The sequence below is a fragment of the Plecotus auritus genome, assembly GCF_963455305.1.
Source record: "Plecotus auritus genome assembly, chromosome: 4".
NCBI lineage: Eukaryota > Metazoa > Chordata > Mammalia > Chiroptera > Vespertilionidae > Plecotus > Plecotus auritus.
The window spans coordinates 189,061,378-189,082,849 of NC_137775.1; the positions used below are offsets into that span (position 1 = coordinate 189,061,378).

At 49.3% G+C, this 21,472-nt stretch overlaps 1 protein-coding gene across 3 annotated transcripts in view; it reads right to left on the reverse strand.

Moving 5' to 3' along the window:
- The window catches only part of DOCK4 (dedicator of cytokinesis 4), a 217,007-nt gene that overhangs the window by 22,364 nt on the left and 173,171 nt on the right, over positions 1-21,472 (reverse strand). For 2 of the 3 annotated variants that reach the window (XM_080666771.1, XM_080666769.1), the window contains exons 31-42: positions 19,248-19,396; positions 17,554-17,639; positions 12,813-12,839; positions 12,573-12,668; positions 11,785-11,845; positions 8,276-8,369; positions 5,662-5,810; positions 4,997-5,083; positions 3,221-3,325; positions 2,221-2,362; positions 1,126-1,292; positions 39-125 (exon numbers count right to left, since the gene is read on the reverse strand). In XM_080666771.1, the coding sequence (XP_080522897.1) occupies positions 39-125; positions 1,126-1,292; positions 2,221-2,362; positions 3,221-3,325; positions 4,997-5,083; positions 5,662-5,810; positions 8,276-8,369; positions 11,785-11,845; positions 12,573-12,668; positions 12,813-12,839; positions 17,554-17,639; positions 19,248-19,396 (1,250 nt within the window). The remainder of the gene's footprint in view (positions 1-38; positions 126-1,125; positions 1,293-2,220; positions 2,363-3,220; positions 3,326-4,996; positions 5,084-5,661; positions 5,811-8,275; positions 8,370-11,784; positions 11,846-12,572; positions 12,669-12,812; positions 12,840-17,553; positions 17,640-19,247; positions 19,397-21,472) is intronic. The other variant, XM_080666770.1, reaches the window with a different exon arrangement.

Here is a 21,472-nt window from a genome sequence, read left to right on the forward strand (position 1 = left end):
AGTGAGAAGAAAGTGCCCCGAACAAGTCTGGTCCTTACCACCTCGCGCTTGTCCACCTCGAACCAGCGGGAGATGCCCGGCAAGCTCTGTACCAGGAACAGCGACGTCCTCTCCACCCAGAGACTCTGTGGAACATGGGACATGTTAACCCTCAAGTTACAGCCATGTCCTCTCCACCCAGACACTCTATGGAACATGGGACATGTTAACCCTCAAGTTACAGCCATGTCCTCTCCACCCAGACACTCTATGGAACACGGGACCTGTTAACCCTCAAGTTACAGCCATGTCCTCTCCACCCAGACACTCTGTGGAACACGGGACATGTTAACCCTCAAGTTACAGCCATGTCCTCTCCACCCAGAGACTCTGTGGAACACGGGACATGTTAATCCTCAAGTTACAGCCATGTCCTCTCCACCCAGAGACTGTGGAACACGGGACATGTTAACCCTCAAGTTACAACCATGTCCTCTCCACCCAGACACTCTGTGGAACACGGGACATGTTAACCCTCAAGTTACAGCCATGTCCTCTCCACCCAGCGACTCTGTGGAACACGGGACATGTTAACCCCCACGTTGTCCCTCTTCCGGGCTACTGAGCTGTGGTTAATGTTTGCCATTCACTTTTATCAGGGGTCATGTACCAGCTCGCCAACACACAGCTGCACAACCACCCGGAGGAAAGGCGTTAGGAATCTTGCAGCTGGACTCTTCTATTTTGAAGATGAAGATGCTAAGATCCAAGAGCAACGGGACCTGCTCAAAGATGCCTTCTAATTACCTGCCGAGCCAGCACTGAGCCCACCCACCGGAACCTCCGACTGCTCCGCAGCCCCGCCCACTGTGCCACGTTGTCCACGCCCACGTGAACATGGGATTTCAGAGCCTGGCCCCCTCCAGCCAGGACCAGCACCCCAGGCCACATGAAACCATGGCTGCCTTTGGTAAGAGATGATGCTACCAACCAGGGTTCTGTGCCTATGGCTCATTTTTCTCATTGAAACAAAGTCCATTCCCAAGAGGAGAATGCACTTTGCGAGATTCCTGAACTAGCGCCAGGCATTCAACAGCAGCAAGAAATGAAAAGGCTCCTCCGAGGAGCCCCGGAGCCTGTGCGCACCTTGAACTCGTTCTCCTTGTCCTTGGGGCCTTTGTGGAACGGCCTGTCGTAGCGGAACTTCCAGATGTGGTTCACTTTGTAGAAGCTTTTGATGTTGTCGGGGACACCCTCTCTCTGCAGCACCTCCTGGCTCTCGGGGATGGGGGTCACGGCATAGATCTGCAGATCTGGGGGCACAGCGTCAAGGAGGAAACCCCGCTCAGCAAGCGCCACACAGGCCTGGCTCCCGCTGAGCTGTGGCGGGGAGAAGGGGTGGGTTACTATCTGCTATCGCTCCCCTGTGGCTGGAAGTAAACTGACATCTCCAAGAACGTGCCCAGAACTCAGTTCCTAACACCCATTCCCAAACAATAGGTCTCGGATGAGTTTTAGGTCAGCGGTTCTGGAAAAAGTATCAGTTTAAAAATTTTAGGGCCCACGGATGTACTGATTTTTTTTTTTTTTTTTTAGAGGGGGGTGAGTGGGAATAAAAATGTCAAGGGCAAAGGGGGTTAATGATATGTTCCAGTGAACATAAGGCTGTTATTTTCATGAACTGAAGTATTTCCGTAGGATATGTCAGGGGAAAATTACCCTAAAAGAACTCACTAAAAAGAGCTTTAAAAGCAGAGATAAGTTTTAATTAAAAGGGAAAAAATTAGCGTGGCTGGTGTGGCTCAGCGGTTGTCAACCTATGAACCAGGAGGTCACAGTCTATTTGTGGTCAGGGCACATGCCCGGGTTGTGGCTTCATCCCCAGGAGGGGGCGTGCAGGAGGCAGCCAACAGATGACTCTCTTTCATCATTGATATTTCTCTCTCCCTCTCCCTCTTTCCTCTCTCTGAAATCAGTAAAAACATATTTTTTAAAAAGGAAAAGAGTTAAACAGAATCTAAGAGATTCTTTTCTCCATGATAACAAACAGAACAATTCTGCTGAGAAGAAGCTGAGCTAAAATAAGATGCCGAGAAAGAGGGAGACCAAGAACACGGCAACCCAACAGGGTCCCGTGCTGTGCAGCCCGGCAGGGGAGTGCGCTGCAGCCGCCCGCTGCCCGCCGCCTGCCCGCCCGCCCGGTGGCTCTCATCGGGCAGTGGCCCTGTCCGCGGTGGATACACTGTGCCTCCGCCTGAAAGATGGTCTCGTCGGGCTGGTTGGCGTGCTGCATGGCAATGGCGTGCGGGAACTCAGTCAGCATCCGCTGCTGGAACGCCTCCAGCCGCTCGTAGTCATGTCCTCTGCACACGAACTCCTTGTTCTGCAGGCAGAATAAAGCACGAACAAAATAAACTGACAGCCTAGGCGGCGTGGCTCAGTGGTTGAGCATCGACCTAGGAACCTGGAGGTCACAGTCTGATTCCCCATCAAGCACATGCCTGGGCTGCAGGCTCGATCCCCAGTGTGGGGCGTGCAGGAGGCAGCCAATCAGTGATTCTCTCCCTTATTGATGTCTCTCTCTCCCTTTCCCTTCCTCTCTGAAATCAATAAAAATATATTTTAAAAAACAACAACTAACAAACAACACAAGAACGATTCCCAGATGAGAACAGAATAGACAGACAGTTGTCGGGGGCCGGAGACTGGGGAGCCAGGTGAAAAAGGCAAAATGGCAACACTGTCTGCAGCATGGGACCTGGACCCGCACAGGCCCGCACTCTCTCTAACGCCAATGCTGAGGATGGCCCGCTGAACTGAAGAGTGAGAACCGGTCCCCAAGGGAAACAACCCTAGCGACCAAAGATGGCTCATCCATCCAACAAACTTGGAAGCTCGGGACGCAAAAACCACAAGATCGGCTGATACCTTGGGGAAGTATTCAAAACCAGGCATTCTGCCTGCGAATGGGGTTTGCAAAGTAAAAAGTGAACAGAAGTTTCCTGATGTGCTCACTTGTCTGCAAAGGGTACAGGGCCAGTCACAGCTCAGCTCTGTGGGTCACGGTATCTACCGGGGGTCCCCCCACAAAATGCAGACACACTTTAACAGCTGATAATTCGATTTTAAAAATGAAACGTATTTTAATAAACACTGCCTTTATAATTATTCCAAGTGTATATACATCTTGGGGGACACCTTATATATTAGAAGTACGAAAGCAAAATAGTACACGACTCACTCTTAAGAAAAATGGGAATTTTTTCCCATAAAATCCAACCCTGAAGAACTCTGGTTCCAGGCGCTGCTGGTCCATAATCTTGTCGTACAGAGAGGCCTCCATCATCTGGGGAAGCAAGGAGACAGCCGGTCAGTTCTCCCATCTCCCAGCTCCTCCACCTCCCAGCACGGGCTGTTTCCTCTGCCACAGGAGCACGCGCTTTCGTCCTCGGGCTGCTCGCTGACCTGCTAAAAGCCTAGTGTGTCAGGACATGATCGCGCCAGAGAAGATGGTTCCCGTGCGCACAGCCCATCGGGGACATGTTTCCCTCTGATGAAATACAAATGAGTGTGAGCCGCGAGAAGCGACCTTTCCGGGGCATTCTCCTGCCCGGTGTACTCGCCTTGGGCTGCTTCTCCTCAAACACAGAGCTCAGGACACCTGGGAGGTGCACACTTGCTCAGGTTGGGCGGGGAGAAACTGACCAACCAAAGCAGAGGACACGTGGCTCAGTGGTTGAGTGCCAACCCTTGAACCAGGAGGTCGTGGTTCGATTCTCGGCCAGGGCACATGCCCGGGTTGTGGGCTCAATCCCCAGAGTGGGTCATGCAGGAGGCAGCTGATTGATGATTCTCTCTCATCAATGAAATTTCTACATCTCTCCCCCTCTCCCTTCCTCTCTGAAATAAAAAACAACAAAAACACACACAAAGCAGAGGCGGCCACAGTGCAGGTGACAGGCAGCATCGGGCTGCGCGCTCTCGAGTGCAACTGCCAGCAGTGAGCTATGACCCACATAAAGCTCACAGTTTCCCATTCACCCTGTGATTGTCCCAGGGCCATGGTCGGCAAACTGCAGCTCGCGAGCCACATGTGGCTCTTTGGCCCCTTAAGTGTGGCTCTTCCACAAAATACGGCCTGGTCGAGTCTATTTTGAAGAAGTGGCATTAGAAGAAGTTTAAGTTTAAAAAATTTGGCTCTCCAAAGAAATTTCAATCGTACTATTGATATTTGGCTCTGTTGACTAATGAGTTTGCCGACCACTGTCATAGACTACCCTTTACCTCTTTGCACACAATATGCCACAATTGCCTAATCCTCACAGCTTCCAACTACACGGTAACATTTAGTCTAGTCCTGTGGTCGGCAAACTCATTAGTCAACAGAGCGGCAAACCGCGGCTTGCGAGCTGCATGTGGCTCACAAGCCGTAGTTTGCCGACCACTGGACTATGGGACCAAGAAGGATACATTGCTACACAGACTTGTGTCCACATGGGAAGCCCTTCCCACAGTGCGGGGTTTCCTCAATAAAGTATTAGTCCCGGCTCAGAGTGTGTGTTTTGATGTGGGGTTTAGCCCAGATCAGCGATTTTCCACCCAAGTGCTGCAGGAATGGTTAAACCTGCAACACCTGCCTCGGTTACAGGGCCACTGACCTCTTCTCCCTCCGACTGTCCAACGCGAAAATGACAATAGTCAACACAACAGTAGCCATCTGGTGTGCATCAATCAAAAGCACATCTTTTTTTGGTCAGATCGGCAAAAATACACTTTTTGGTGTGCCGCCGAGTTTTAGCGTGTGCCTGAGATGAGGAAGGCTGACGATCGCTGGCCTAGTCCAGGGCTCACTGTTCGTGTCCTCCTCCGAGCACCACAGAGCAATGGGTGGCTTCTCTGCACGAGAGCTGGGCAGCCCCGAGGAAAGCCTGCCCTCAGCACTTCCCTGGAGGCATGTCGAGGGCCAGAGACAATGTCAGGTGGGGAAGCTCACGGCGCGGCCTGCGCCCTGCCTTACCCGCATCTTGCTCAGGTTCCGGTAGTCATAGTAGCTCTCGTACTGCTCTGCGATCTTCCGGCACAGGACGATGCCGCTCTCCCAGCACTGCGGGCCAATGGGCACAGTTAGTGACCGCCCACGCTTGCTTACTTCTACCCCGAGGTCGGCAGGGACTGCCTTCCATCACTAAGCCTCACTTCATCCCTATGACCTGCCGTTAACAGGATCACTGCAGCTTTAAGCACGAAGACAGCATGTAATTAGCATGTAAATTATTAAAAGTCTTTCCTGCCTGGCTGGCATGGTTCAGTGGTTGAGCATCGACCTATGACCAGGAGGTCACGGTTCGATTCCTGATCGGGGCACATGCCCCAGTTGAGGGCTCCATCCCCAGTGTGGGGTGTGCAGGAGGCAGCCGATGGATGATTCTCTAGCATCGCTGATGTTTCTATCTCTCCCTCTCTCCCTTCCTCTCTGACATCAATAAAAAGGTATTTTTTTATAAGTCTTTCCTGCCGTTAGGAGGATCACTGGGGCTTTAAGCGTGGAGGTAGCACGTAACTAACGTTTAAGTTATTAAAAGTCTTTAGGAAGCTGGAAATGGCAATGCCCCCCAGGAGGAGGTGGCATCATGAGCCGGGATGAAGGGACAGTGGCACCAGCGCAGTCGCCCGGCCCCTCACCTTGCCCCTGTCGAAGTTCTGGATGATGGCCAGGTGCAGGTGCTCCTTGCGCTGCCACTCGGTCTGCATGGGGTAGCTCAGGAACTCGCGCAGCGGCCGGTCCGACCACTCCAGCAGCTCGTCGTACAGCAGGAGGGTGTAGGCGGCCTCTGCAAGGCAGCAGGGAGCTAAGTCCAGACGGGCCGTGCAGACGGGCCCCACAGCCGCCCCTTAAGGGGGGCCAGTTCGTGACAAAGAGGGGACAACACTATTTTCTGAATTCCAGGACATTCCAGAAAAGTGCCCAGAATATAAGTATACAACGGCAGGTTAGTGGATGCTGACTTTCTCGAAGATGGAATCATCAGAGAGCTGCATGTAATTGTTTGGTTCCTGTATTCATTCATTCATTCATTCATTCATTCATTCATTCATTCATATCCACATTCTCTTTCTTTCTCTCTCCCTCTTTCCTTCCCTCCTTTCTTTTGTCTATAATGCCCATATGCCACTGTCATAGAAATGTTGAGAGCCTGGCCAGCATGGCTCAGTGGTTGAGCATTGATCCATGAGCCAGGAGGTCATAGTTCAATTCCCAGTCAGGACATATGCTGGGGTTGCGGGCTCCATCCCCAGTGGGGAGCATGTAGGAAGTAGCTGATCAACGATTCTCTCTCTCCTCTCTCTCTCTCTCTCCTTTCTCTCTCTTTCTTCCTCTCTGAAATCAAAGATACAGGGGAGACACAGCTTTGTGTGGGAGGAAGTTAACTGGCGAATCCCTGGAGGTGGGACTACAAGCATCTTCCAAAGGCATGTTTAGGAAACAAATAATGATAGCTCAACTCTTCTGGAGGACCAAAGGCTGAAAGGTGTGGAAATAGTGTTAGGGGGTGCGTCAGAGTCCAGGCAGGATGCAGGAGGACAGAGTGCAGAGAGGAGCTGAGGGCAGAGAAGAAACAGAAAAAAAATGGAGGAATAAAGGAGGTATTAGAACCCCCACAAGAGTTGGATGAGGAGTGTGTGTGCGTATGAGAATTTGATCCAGGACAATGATCATGGGTGTCTGGGTACACAGGCTTGTAAAAGCAGCTGTGAGACAGTTTCGTTTGTGAGACATACACACCTTGAAGACATGGACAGCACAGGAGAGCACCGAGGACGATTCTGAGCATATCAGCAAGTTGTAGATTTTTGTTTGCTTGCTTGTTTTTTTAAAAAATACTTTTTTATTGATTTCAGAAAGGAAGGGAGAGACAAAGATAGAAACATCAATGATGAGAGGGACTCATTGATCAGCTGCCTCCTGCATGCCCCCTACTAAGGGTTCAGCCCGCAACCCTGGCATGTGCCCTGACCTTGAACTGTGACTTCCTAGTTCATAGGCCAATGCCTGACCATCAAGCCACACTGGCTGGGCAGCAAGAAGTAGATGTTTTATTGGAATATATTCTCTTTATTTTTCTGTATCTTTAGAAGATGATTGAAGAGGGAAGAATGAATCATCTCCAAAGTTCTAATAGATAATCTTTTTAAAAAGTGTTTATAATTTTGAACAAATTGGAGCATGGGCCATCTTCACTCCATCATTTTGAGACATGTGGTGTGAGGACACCAATGAGACAGAAGAAGTAATAGCACAGGAGGAAAGAGAAGATGAGTTAAGAACAAAGACCCTGTCTTAAAAGGCAGCCCAGGGTTATGCCATTTCAGCAGAACCCTACAGAGAAGTTCTCCATCCATTTCACTCTCTCCAGGAACTCACAGAAACGAAGACAGAAGAGAGATGAATACAATGTTATAGGGGAAAGAAAAAAGAAAAAAAAAAGAAAATGTTATAGGGAAAAGGACTTATTTCTTATGACTTTGGGGAACATAAAAACTGCAAACAAATTAAAGAGTTTTTTCCATCTCCAAAATATACCCAGCTAGATTTAGACTTTGTTTGGAGAACCAGAATAGACCTGCTATATATCTGCAGGAACTGTCCTCCATTGCTTCTTTTTTTATGGACTTTAAGTAAAACAAGACGACCAGGTTTTTTCCCCACAGATACAGAAACTAGGTTGAGCATTTCTCTCACAATCTGGCTACCAGCTACTTAAAAATGACCATTTAAACACTCAGGCAACATGATCAGCAAAGAAACCAAAATTCTCAGCACATCTGTGGGGCCATCATTGTATGTAGATGGGATACATATGACGGCTACCACTTAAAGTGGGGAAGACAAAGGGACCTCTATGGCTGTAAACTTTCCACATTTAACTTGAGGTGATAAAATACTAACTCTGAGTAGACCATGAAAAGTTAGGGATGCATTTTGTAACCCCCAAAACAACCTTGAAAAAAATGATGCCAAGAAATACAGTTAAAAAGCCAGCATACAAATTAAAATTAAATACCAAAAAAAATACATACATAAATCCAATTTAAAATAAATTTCCATTATTAAAGAATAGGTGGTTATCTGATACGCAGGTTGGGACACAGAGAACAAAAGACAATCAAGTACATAAGAAATAAATTTCAATTTTAAAGCAGAAATGCTTGAGCCCTAATTCTAAAAAGGAGAGGATTTATCGTGTCTCACACACCCGTGTCCACACTCCCCACCTGGAGCCCGAGACAGAATTACCTGTGAAGTTCTGTGCCTTGAGATGCAGGTCGTAGAGTTTGTGGATGTAGCGGATATACATCTCTTCCTTGTTCAGTTCCGTCTTATAAAAGTTCTGGGAACAGAAAGTGCAAGTGTGGAGAGCTGCTCAACAGTCAGACCGGCAAATACCTGCCTTTTACTCTGCTGACGTGTCACGAAATCTAACCAAAAGAACGAACTATTCGTATAAATGCCTTTAACAATATGCAGCATGGAGGCCCAGGGGCATGCTTTTATTCAACACCAACTGGGCCCAACAGGATCTAGCAACTGGATGCGCTGGGAATGTCTGCGGGGCTGTCACCACTGATGAACACATCCTTAGTGACTCTGTAATTTGTTGTTAGTTTTGCTGCCAATGGACAGTCAGCCTATTCAACTAAGATAGTGAAATAGGTAACAGATTAACCTGTTTATTCAAGTTAACGAGTGATATTCAAAGGCGTTTCAAGCTTCAAACACATGCTTACTCTAAGGAAAAATAAGACACATCAGTAAGGCTGAGTCCAAACAACGCAAATGCCTTTTTCCTTCCGCAGATCGTGTGAAGGTGGGAAAGAAAGGCTCTTCACTGTTAGGGAGTTATGGGAGGCTCACTTGAGCTGGAGTTTAAAGGTTTCCAGCTGACGTACAAAACATAAATTGGCTGATAACAAGGTATTTTGTTTCAAATTGCTGTTATGGAGACAAGCTTATTGAAAACATTTTACTTACATAAAAAGTAGCTTGTCTTCCTAAACTTCCCTAACACATTTTAATGTTACCAGCAACTCAACTTGAAGGTAACCTGGGCCCATGCTCTTGGCATTTAAAAATACATCACCATCCTGGCTGGTTAGGGCAGTGGTCAGCAAACTGCGGCTCGTGAGCCGCGGTTTGCCGCTCTGTTGACTAATGAGTTTGCCGACCACTGGGTTAGAGCATCGGCCCTTGGACTGAAGGCTCGTGGGTTCGATTCCAGTCAAGGGCATGTATCTCGGTTGTAGGCTCCATCCCCGGCCCTGGTCAGGGCACATGCAGGAGGCAGCCAATCGATGTCTCTCTCACATTGATGTTTCTGTCTCTCTACCCTCCCTTCCACTTTCTCTAAAAATCAATGGAAAAAAAAAATCCTCCTGTGAAGATTAACCAAGAATGAATGAATGAATGAATGAATGTACATTATCAGCATCCACCTCCAGTCCTTCACCACCTGAGCAAGGGCACTTCCTCCCTGAACTCACGTGACAGAGCCCATGAAGTCCCATTCCAGCAGAAGCGGCACTGTGAGACTCCAACACGCTCTTTCCAAAGAGGCTAGAGCGCTGGGACGCCTATCGTCGTGGCTCCTGGTTTCGACTGATGCCACTTGGGATGAGGACTAAGGAAAATGTGTGGCGATGGGGATACATCTGAAGAGCTGAAGAAGTGACAGGTTTTTCCAAGGGGGAAAGGCCACGGATTCTCCACTCTTTTGGAGCTAAAGAGGGCTTTGGCAATGGGCTGGACTGGCTAATGTGGCTCGTAATACTGAACTTGAAGCCTGAGGACCGTCTGTCCATGCCCTTTCTGAATACCACCTCCCAGGAGTCCATTCTTCACTATGAGGGCTCTGCTGTCCTTGAGACACGGACATGTAACTGAATAAAATGGTTTCCAATTTATATCATTTCCTCTCCCTTTTCTTCTCATGTAGATCTTGGTATTCTTTTTAAAAAAATATATTTTTATTGATTTTAGAGAGGAAGGGAGAAGGAGAGGGAGATCATCAATGATGAGAGAGGACCACTGATCGGCTGCCTCCTGCACGTCCCACACTGGGGATCGAGTCTGCAACCCAAGCACAGGGAATAAACTGTGATCTCCTGGTTCATAGGTCGACACTCAACCACTGAGCTACGCTGGTCGGGCAATCCTGGCATTCTTTAAACACGTAAGTAAATAACGCCATTCACAGCTCCCATTATAACTCAAATCATTTTAATTAACAAGCAGTGTTGTAGCATCAACACACGTCTAACATCCCCACAGCAGGTTTTTATGTTATTAAAGGATGATTTGCTCTAATAGCTATCTGGTAAGAAGCGGCTTTCTTTGAGAACAAAAATAAGACTCACTCTGGAAATGAATAGTTCTTTTAAAAAAACAAAATGATCTCTCCCATCAGCAGAGGAGAATATTCACATATGTCTGGGGAAACTGGTGACACCAAGAACAAAATAATAATTACATTTCCCAGCATGAGTCATGACAAGGATTATGCACTTGTACTGACGAACACTCCGTTTAACTCTGGCAGCGTGAAGGAAGCCAGAGCTCTCCTGAGACAATCTGGAGTTGATCTTCCCCGAGTGGAGAAACATCTCTGAGAGGGAGTGAGCGGATGAACAGAACCATATTGCCGCCAGAAAAACATCAAGAAGGTTCCAGATGGAGTATGAGCTAGAACGATTCACTGCCACGTCATAGATTTTGCTCCTTTAATAAGAAGTATTCTTGCCTGGCCTGTGTGGCTCAGTGGTTGAGCATCAACCTATGGACCAGAAGGTCACGGTTCAATCCTGGGTCAGGGCACATGCCTGGGTTGTGGGCTTGATCCCCAGTAGGGGTTGTACAGGAGGCAGCCGATCAACGATTTTCTCTCATCATTGATGTTTCTCCCTCTCTCTCCCCCTCTCCCTTCCTCTCTGAAATCAATTTTTTTAAAAAAATGTCCTGTTGGGATGGTAAGCTATATGACCATCCTACTTACAACCCAAGCCTTAACCATGGTGGCATCGTACATTTAATTTGCAAATAAGGTAGAAAGTGAAAATTGGCGTGTTTAACAGAAGAGAGTCATTTGGTCACCAAAGGAGAGATCACTAATATTTATTACGGATGGAAAGAAACTGTCTAAACAGAAGTACAAAGTCCTATGGGGACCCTTCTTGTTTCTAGAGGCGACAAAGGATGACAGAGCCCGTTCAGCCACAGGGGACAGATGGCTCCCACTGGGATCTCCGGGCTCTGCCTCCAGGCCTCTGGGCCACCGTGGGTGCGTCTGCGATGCTGGGAGCGGGTAATTTCCTGGGATTTAATTCAACCTGAAGCTCACTAGGTCTCTTTTATTTTATTTTTTAAATATCTTTTTTATTGATTTCAGAGAGGAAGGGAGAGGAAAGAGAGAGAGAGAGAGAGAGAGAGAGAGAACGAGAGAGAGAGAAACATCAATGATGAGAGAGAATCATAGATCGGCTGCCTCCTGCACGCTCCACACTGGAGATGGAGCCCCCAGCCCAGGCATGTGCCCTGACCAGGAATCCAACCGTGACCTCCTGGTTCATAGGTGGATGCTCAACCTCTGAGCCACACTGGTGGGACTCACTAGGTCTCTTTTAGATACACTTCTAAACTCTTCTAAGAAACATCGGATAAAAACACCCTGTGGTCTGAAACCAACAAAACATAGTATTTCTGTAAAACAACCAATGTCAGGCTCTGAGGAGGAAGGGGCGTGGGTTACTAACCAGAAGGCTCACTGTGCAGCCAATCTTTTTGCCATCCACCTCTCCCACTTTCATGCAGTCCCTGAAAACAGAGCAACAGTCAGCACCCAGAGCTTCCTTCCCAGATGCAAACACACACTGATCTTTCAGGGAAATAAGAGGCAGAAGGCTGGGGCCTGCAGGAACTGCCCCAGGCTGCAGGATCTCAGGTGAGGGGTGACAGACTCCTGAGCCTCCAGGTGGGCCACGCGCCCTCTCAGTGGGCGGGTCCTCGGGGGCCTGGCAAAGGTGTGGGATTATACACCTCTAATGGGGGTGGGAAGGGGCCGGTAACCCTGGCCTTCAACAATTAGAATGAAGGTTCATACTTGAAATAAAACAAAAACACCATGCATTTAAGTGGAGCAAACTGCTTGACCAGTTTAGATCATTTAAAAATTAAAAATAAAACGCGGTCTATGAAAGCAGCATGGTTGACTAGTTCTCCAACACTCCATCTTCACCCTGAAATGGATGGCTCTAACGGGCGAGTCCAGATAAAAACGGACAAAACCCAAATCCCTTTACTAAGGGGCCTCTGAGAACCCTCTCCATCCACTGAGACTTGGGAAGAACTGCCGACCAAAACAAGACAGAAAGAGGAACGACCAGAAGTTCACAGCCATTACCTCAGGCATCAGGTTCAAGGCTGCTGCGGATCAGATCTGGGGGGGGTGGGGGGGGGGTGAGCTCAGGTGTGTGGGGACTGCCCTCGACTCTTGAGTCCCTAACCAGGGCGAGGCACACCTGGGAAACGGCACCCAACTCACCTGTAATCCAACAACCTCTCCATCAGACGAGTCACCGTGGCGATCAAGGAGACCCCACTCTCCCTCCATGTTTCCCGCTCGATTTTCTTCAGCAGACTGGAAAAGAGAGGACCCCAGGCATTTTCAACATTTATTTTTATCGGTCACCATGACGACCATTTTACTTTCATCAGCACCTTAAATGCCTTAGCAACCACAGCAACATCTTACAAGGAGCACAATTTGCAAACAATGTCTTACCTAGGATAGGGACCAAAGAGTGGAATTCTAATCCCGGAAGCATTGACAAAGCAAATGGATGTTTAGATTATGCGAGTCATGAAATACGAACCCATGCACAGAGTCAGTTTCACACAGGCAAGCCCCGAGCAGCTCACACACGCTTTTCCCAGCTTCTCTCTCCCGGGAGCAGGCTCGCACCTCCCCACGCCACAGGACAGTGTAGCAAGCAGAGACAGCACACCTGCGAGTGTCCTTTCGGGTAAGCCCTTGCTGTGTTCCCCGGGAACTGGTTCCCTACCTCTCCGTGGAGCGCATCCTCATCCGAGCAATGCTACGCAGTGCAATGCCCCAGGAAAACCCTTGCACAGACGGAGCGACGTGTGGCGTTTTTTTCCCTTTCCCTTAGCATTTGCCCACTCAATACATATTGTACTGTCTGGTGCGTGCAGCCAACGGTTTCATACATCGCGTCATGAATCACAGGGACTTTCTATGGGGTGGTTACAGCGGGCAGGTGACAGGTACAGGCCACTGCCTCCTGCCCTCTTCCCTAACCTCAAGCACCTGGGGGCAGAGGCACCACGTAAACACAACGTAGTCAGTCACAGCAACTGGCAGAGCCTGTAGGGCTAAACCTGTCCCTGTGGTAAAAGCCAGACCTTGAGCAGGACCTGTGAACACGCCCCCTACCCCCCTGGATGGAATGATCATCATTTCTGTCTAAAATCCTGTGTCTCTTTCATCCTGGTTTCAGAAATAACCTAGAAAACACTTATTACAAGTACCACCTAAGCCTGCTGTCTTTTGTGCTTAGTGGAAAAAGAAGCAGTGAAGAAAAAAGCTATTTTGGGGGTGTCTGTGGCTATGGTCTATCCCTTCTCCCCACTTCCAGCTATTGGCCTCCCAGTGCCCAGCCTGTCTTATCTCCTCATCTGTTGCTACACCTCCCTGGTCATTTGGTTTTCAGGTTTATTCTGAGCCGTTTCCTGGATTGTGATTGGGGGGGGGGGGGGGGTTGGATATGAAAGGATGGAGCTTGCCCTGACTGATCCCTCAAGGAACGGTCCCCTAGTTTTACTAAAATGTGTTTTCGTTACCCAGCTGGCATGGCTCAGTGGTTGAGTGTCAACCTATGAACCAGGAGGTCACGGTTCGATTCCCGGTCAGGGCACATACCCGGGTTGCAAGCTTGATCCCCAGTGTGGGGTATAGGAGGCAGCCAATCAATTATTCTCTCCCATCTATCTATCTCACCCTCTCCCTTCCTCTCTGAAATCAACAAAAACATTTTTTAAGTGTTTTCTTTTAAAAACAAAACAACCTCTGAACAGCACTAGTTCAGGCTTCAATGCCAAAGTGGAACTGAGCCGAGTGCCGACATGGGCGTCGCCTGCCCACACCCTGCGGGTGCAGCAGCAGCAGCCTCTCCAGTGCCAGCCCACACCTCACACACTCCAGGGGCCGGGAGACAAAGGGCTCAGGTAAGGGAGCTAAAAATACAGGAGACTTCTCTCCCTTCGCACAGCCCCCGGTGCAGCAGCATCAGAGCTACACACCCCTCCTGCGAGAAGAGGCAGCGCTCCGCGCAGCACGCCTCCTCGATGAGCCCAGCACCCAAAGGTGGGGGCCGAGTCTAGAACCCAGCTTACAGGCTTTGGCAGCCAGGCTGGGTCTTGGTGTCCAAGTTCCCCCTCCGACTTTCCCTGAAACGAGCCTCAGGGGAAGAGCGGGCGATTTTTAAAAAAATATTTCTATTGATTTCAGAGAGGAAGGGAGAGGTCTATGCTCCACCACTGAGCCACGTGGCTGGGCACGAGGAGGCATCTCTCGCCTGGTCCACAGTCATGCCCGTGCACCGTGCTGAGTACACAGAGACTCGTCTAAGGACAGCACAAGGTGACATCTTACTGCCAACCGACAGGCAATGGGACTCCACAGCACGGGGCGGCAGAATCCCCCAGCCCTGCGGGAGGACTCCGTGCTCAGCGGCTTTGACCTATGAAGGAATGTTGGGGGAGGATCTGGCCCTCCCTCTCCCACTCTGTGTCAGAACAGGACTATGCTGAGGCCATCACTCGTACCTAAAACACCTGTGCCTGCACCTGGTCTGCACCCGCAGAAAAGGGTCACACATCTGAAGTGTGTGTAAGAGCTAATCCTGTCTGCAAACTACAATTTTGTGTGTTATCGCCAATAAGGATCTCTTACTGCATCCCCTGCTGTCATGACCCGCAATGTCGGCATTGTTAAGAGTAATAAATCCTGACTCTCGCTTATTTCAGGAAGGTGCAGTACGGGTAAATAAAGATTCTGCTGGGATTAGAGAAAGATGACTCGGGTTCCTGGGAAGGTGTCATACAAATGGGAAGCCTCGTTTTAACTCTACTTTAGCAAGTGCTGCCTTTTCAGAAGGCAGTGACCTGCCTTCAGTTTCTGAATTTTTTTAAAATATATTTTTATTGATTTCAGAGGGAGGAAGGGAGAGGGAGAGAAACATCACTGAGAAAAACATCAACTAATTGGCTGCCTCCTGCCCGCTACTGGGGATCAAGCCTGCACCCCTGACATGTGCCCTGACCTGGGAATCAAACCCAGTGACCTTCTGGTTCATAGGTCAATGCTCAACCACGGAGGCACAGCTGTCGAGTGGTTTCTGAACCAATTTTAGGAAGTTTTAGACATGAATCACAGAGAACAGATGAGATCGTCCCATGACAACATGTGTTCCTATTTCATGTGTGCAGTGACTCACTGTGATAACACCAATTCACTGTGATTTCTATGACCAAAAAGTGCATATTATTGTTACTCAAAATATAATTACATTTTCACTCTCTCTTCTGAGCCCACGTAGTAATGATGTGTAGTTATCACTTTAGATTTTATTCATTCCCAATATGCTTATCACAAAAGCACGAAAGAAAAATATTTGTGGTAACATTTCCAGTAATTTGCTAAAAGTCAACAAAAGAATAAAAATCTCCATTGAATGAAGCAGGAACTTGTAACAGTCCTAATTACCGATGCTTAATATTTTAATTATTGGTTTCCTTTTTAAGCCAGGGCATATCTGCTATTTCAAAATCACATTTATATACAAGCAACCCAAAATGCACAGTACCAGGCCTTCGCTAAAGTCAGTAAGAGGCACCTTAGAGCCATGTGCATATTTATTACTCTCGCGAATTTCTTATAAAAATTCATCACAAAGCCCAAGGGACTCATCACACTGAGTGCTTCCTCGTTTCAGTGCTTTGTTCGAACCAAGGACTCGTCCCTGACGTGAGAACCGTGCTCAAAAGCAATTTGTGCTGTTGGACGAGGTTTCACTCAGCTCTGCGCTCCAGCCCAGCTGTCAGCAGGCCCACACTCGGTGCCCGGGAGTGGAGGCGGGCGTGGGGAGGAATTACTGCAATGCCAGTTTAATGACAGCTTCGGAGGGAACCGGTGCTGTTCAGGACCCAGGACAAAGAGCACGCTTTGTCACCGCCACCCCACCGCCACCACCACGGCCACCGCCAGGAACCGGCACACCCTTTCTCTGCTTGTCCTCTCAACATAATTTTTTAAAAGCTCAGAGAATGGTTCTGAATCAGGCAAGTTGAAATCTATCAGTCACCAATGATACTTTTCAAACCTCTATATTTTCCTTTTTTGTTTTTTTTGTTGTTGTTGTTAATCCTCACCCAAGGATTTTTCCATTGATTTTTAGACAGAGTGGGAGAGGGGAAGACAGAGAAAAACAGAGAGAGAAACATCCATGTGAAAGAAACACATTGATTGGCTGCCTCCTGCATGAGCCCTGACCAAGGCCCAGGCTGGAGAGAAGCCTGCAACCAAGCTACGTGCCCTTGACCGGAATCGAACCCAGGACGCTTCAGTTTGCAGGCCGATGCTCTACCCACTGAGCCACAGCGGCCAGGTCTCCTCTCCACTAGTATATTCATACATCCGGGGCTCTGAACCCGGGAGCATGGCGTGAATGACAGGATTTACATTTGGCCATCTGTATTAAAGCATGAACGCTTCCTTTTAGGGGAGACCTACACTTAGGAGTACACTAGGTTCGAAAAGGACTGAGACCCGTAGAAAGCTGGAGAGAAAACTGGTGTCCGAGTTAAATTCCTAAACACGCTTAGGTGTCCTCTCGGGCCACCTCACGGTGGAGGACCTGGCCAAGCCCTTCACCCAAGGATTGTGCTCAGTCTATTGAGGACAACCTCAAAGCCCTCTATCCTCCGTGGGAATTCCCGTTGAGAACTTCAGAGAAAGGACTTGCTTCTGTGCCATTGTGATGGGGAACATTTAGGAAGCAGCTGGTAATGCTGAGGGAGCCCTCAGCACGCAGAAGGGGATGGAGCCTGGGAACAGGTGAAGGTGCATATCCCAGCAGCCGAGCAGCAGGGGCTGCGGCTTTGGGGAGCGCTGAGCCCCAACCGTCATCACACCCCTTCGGGGGGCTCCTCCACGCTTAACCCTATTTAAACGCGTTATCCCCAGCCCCGGTTCTCACGTTATTAGGCAGGAAAAGAGCGGGATGTGATGGAGCACGTGACCTGCGCTAGTTAGAGATTAAAATAAGATGACATGTTCAATCAATGTAATAAAACCCATTATCCAGAGTCAGGCCACGACCCTGAGTTTCTCCCACCGCACCCGCCCGGCACGCCCGTGTTGCCCACGCTGCCTGCGGCTCTCGGCTGCCTAAGGTGACACGTGACCCCCGGGCAGGGCCAGCTGGAGGTGAACCGTTACTCACATACTGTTGAAGAGCTCCCGGTAGGTTTCGTCCCCTTTGCCTTCTGACATCAGGCTATCCAACTTGTCGATGAGCTTGGCTTCCACCTGCAATACACCCAATAGCGCTCTCTCTCTGCTCCCCTGGGCAAGGGGCATTTCTAGGCAAACGGAAACAAAGTTATGTACCCAAGAGGAAAAGTCACGGTCCCATCGGATTGTGTGGAAGGGACAAGGTCGGCTGGGTTGAGAGTGGACAGTCCTAAGGGGCTCATTTAGATGGAGCACCGGGCCTTAGACTCCCCGGGGGCTGCTCTGGCTGCTGCCAAAACCTCTCCCTGTCGATTCCAACGCAAATACTGCAGCCCAGCTTCAACACTGGAGCCCTTTTCTAGGAGCTAAAATCACTGGCAAGGCCCGTTTCTTTTCTCTCTCTCTCTTTAAATCACTATACATAATAGAAACATTCATTTAAATCTGTGTTTTCTATCTATGTTCTTTCTCAAAACAGTATGAGATTGCACGAATCTTTGCTGAAAGCAAGAAGCTGGCCCGTCCACGGACAGATGGCAGATCCTATAGAAATGCTCCAAGTCAGTACTAAGGAGGGAGGGAGGGAGAGAGAGAGGACACATATTTCCTGAAAAGTGTGGTCCAAACCTTCCTATGCTCCAGCATGGAGACCCTGCAAGGCTTGACTGCCACCGGGAAGGCGGGACTGTGCACCCAAGCCAGCAGGAGACAGAAGATGAAACCCTGGCCGCCTGAGACGAAACAGCTGGGCTGGAAGGTGCTGACTGGGTGGCAGGTCTAAGCCCTATGGTCCCTTTGAATCACAATGAATCGGGATAAAGGCAAAAGGGCGTACGAGTGGGTCTCCCAACATGATTTTTAAATAGCTTCTCATTCACCTACTTGCTTTCTTGAAAATAAATGTCGATATTGATACGGGTGAGAGGCCATGCTTTTGGGGCCAGGGCGGTTCTACAGAGGCTCTCAGCTTGCTGGTGGAACTGACGGTGGTTTTTGTCGGATTTGAGAAAGGCATGAAGCGAGGACAAGTCCTCCCCATCGGTGAGTGCGTACAGGTGTGGACAGGTAAGTGCGGACAGGTGAGTACAGTGACTTTGTGAACAGGAAGTAGGCCCGGTATCTGCACCTTGAGGGCAGAAGCAGCTGGTTTCTTACGCAATCTGGTTTTGGAATAAGAACCTGCATCTTTGCAAAACGAGACCAGACCTCTGAGAACCTACGTCTCTCCCGAAGAGCCTCTGCAAGAATTTCCACTGCTTTCCCCTTTAAATGAATTCCCGATGCTTTGAGCAAAGAGCGATAACACACACTGTGCATCAGATGCTCAAAGCTAAGCTGTTCCCCAAATACACCACGCAGACTGCTGTGAGCGCAATGGTTTTAAGATTCATTAACCTTCTGATTCGCCCACGCTGTGTCCAGCTGAGAGCGAAGGAAGTCCCTGCCCGTCCTTAAACACAAACCTGGCAAATCACAGAATTTTTTTAGCTGAAGGGTATGAAATGGTTTTTCTGGGCTTTCCGGACGCTCAGGGAGACGTAGGGCCAGCAAAGTGTCCGTGGCCACCTGGCTGGGAAGGGCCGGCCAGGCTGGAATCTGCTCTGCCGATGGCTAACTGGGTGTTCATTTCCCAGCTCCAAGAAGTGAACGGGAAGTCTCCCCCACGCCGAGGGCACTGCCTACCTGCTTGAAGTTGCCACTCCGCCTCTGCTCCCAGTCCATCATGTCATGGAAAATCGGAATCATGACGTTCCGCAGGTCCGGCTGTGGTATCAAGGTCACCTCCAGGAAGGGCCCGATCAGGGCAGGGATGAAATGAAGCTTGTGCTCCCCTAAAGCAATGAAATATTTGCATCTCGGTATATTTAGAAAATTAATGTTGGAACATTTGTTTAAAACTATTGCAAGTATAGTCATCTCAATGATAACTGTCTCCCCCCAAGCAAGGAAATATTTCCCTACGCACATATGTAAACAGTAAGTTTCAATGTGTTAATATTTCTCCATTTTTATTAAAAGCTAGAGAATTCATTTTTTCAGATAAAAAAGGCATAAGGTACAATTAAAAGTTATAGAAGTCATCAGGAATTGGTGATATTTACTACAGAACACTCACACACATTGGAATGTTTATGCTGCCATTAAAAACGAGGTGGGAGGACGACACAGGTTAAAGTTATTCCATAGAATTAACGGAAAAAGTAAGGCACATTACCGTACGGACAGGTGCGTCTTTCATTGAAAACATATGTGACAGAACAGAACACTAGATCCCGAAGGTTATCCGCAGTGTGGAGAAGGGGGGCCACCTCCGGGAGACAGCAGAACTTCCCATGGCACTGCCAGTCACCAAAGCAGCGACTTCCCACACACCCACTGGGCTCTGCCCATCTCTGATCTCACCCATCGTTTTTCCCTCTTCCACATTCTCTCTTCCCCATCTCTTTCCTCTGAAACACCCTCCTAAAGTCGATATAAATCTAAACTCTCTATTTGCACCTGGATTTGTGGAGGCCCAAGCTCTGTTGCCTTCTAGTTCAAAAAAAAAAAAAAAAAAACAACAACAACAAAAGAAATTAACGGGAAGGTAATATGACTCCAAAATCGGCAAGTAACTCCCAACAGTGTGGTTTTGTGTGTATGCGAGCCTTGTAACAGAAGATAGAAGGAAGAAAGGAAGAGAAGGGCCAATAACCCTCTTTCGTGCAGACGGTGGACTCCTGCTCAGCTCCCCGCCCTGTTCTGCGGGTTTTTAAATGATGCTTTCTCCCAGGACCGTGGTCGGCAAACTGCGGCTCACGAGCCACGTGCGGCTCTTTGGCCCCTTGAGTGTGGCTCTTCCACAAAATACCACGGCCTGGGCGAGTCTATTTTGAAGAAGTGGCATTAGAAGAAGTTTAAGTTTAAAAAATTGGGCTCTCCAAAGAAATTTCAATCGTTGTCCTGTTGATATTGGGCTCTGTTGACCAATGAGTTTGCCCACCACTGTCCCAGGACACGGAAGGTCAGCGCTGGACAAATGGTGCGGTTTCCTCATTATAAAAGCAGCAGCTCCGTGAGCTGTCACCTGGGCGACTCGGGTAATGGACCGAACTCAACACCCACGTGCAGGTGAAACTATCTCCGTCCACCCCACCTCGGCCGTTCGCTCCTCTGAATCCTTCATTGCAGGCCCTGGAGCCCCTGCTGACACACCATGCCGAGTTCACTCCTGTTGCAGTGTAGTCTTTCCACGACTGTTGCATTTTCTTGTTCTTGTTGGACCACCATTTCGATTTTCCCTTAGGCCCCAAGGTCTCCCCGCTGATGCTCCGGCACAGCCGCCGCCGCCGGACGGAAGCACGGACGACGGACAGTGTGACCAGGACCCGGGAGGGTCCCGGGCCGCGTGTAAGGCACCAAACCTGTGCACAGCCTTTGGGTGTGTGGGGGTGACGGGCACGGGAGAGGCAGAAAGTGCAAAGCCACACGGGTGTCCTGCCCGCGGCGGGTCTGCGCACGCAGCTGGGTGGGTGGGTGGCGGGCGGTGCAGTGGCGCCTGCGACCGTCCGTGGTCCTTCCTGAGCCTGGCGGCGCCTCCCCAACCACCACCATCACCACCACCACCACCACCACCACCACCACCATCACCACCACCACCACCACCACCACCACCACCACTTCTCGTCACCACCAGCCGCTGGTGTGTTTTTTTATCTTTAAAAGTCTCTCCCGTCGATAGACACGTGACGACCTCCTTTTCTTTACAAATTTTGTTTCCTCTGAAACATCTCCACGCACATACCATACAGAGACCAGTGAAACCAAGGCCGCCTGCCCAGGACGTAGCTTCAGCCACTATTAACAGTTCCCAGCCCCTGGCTCGCCTGTCACCCCAACGATGCCCCCCATCGGGGCGCCTTACGCGG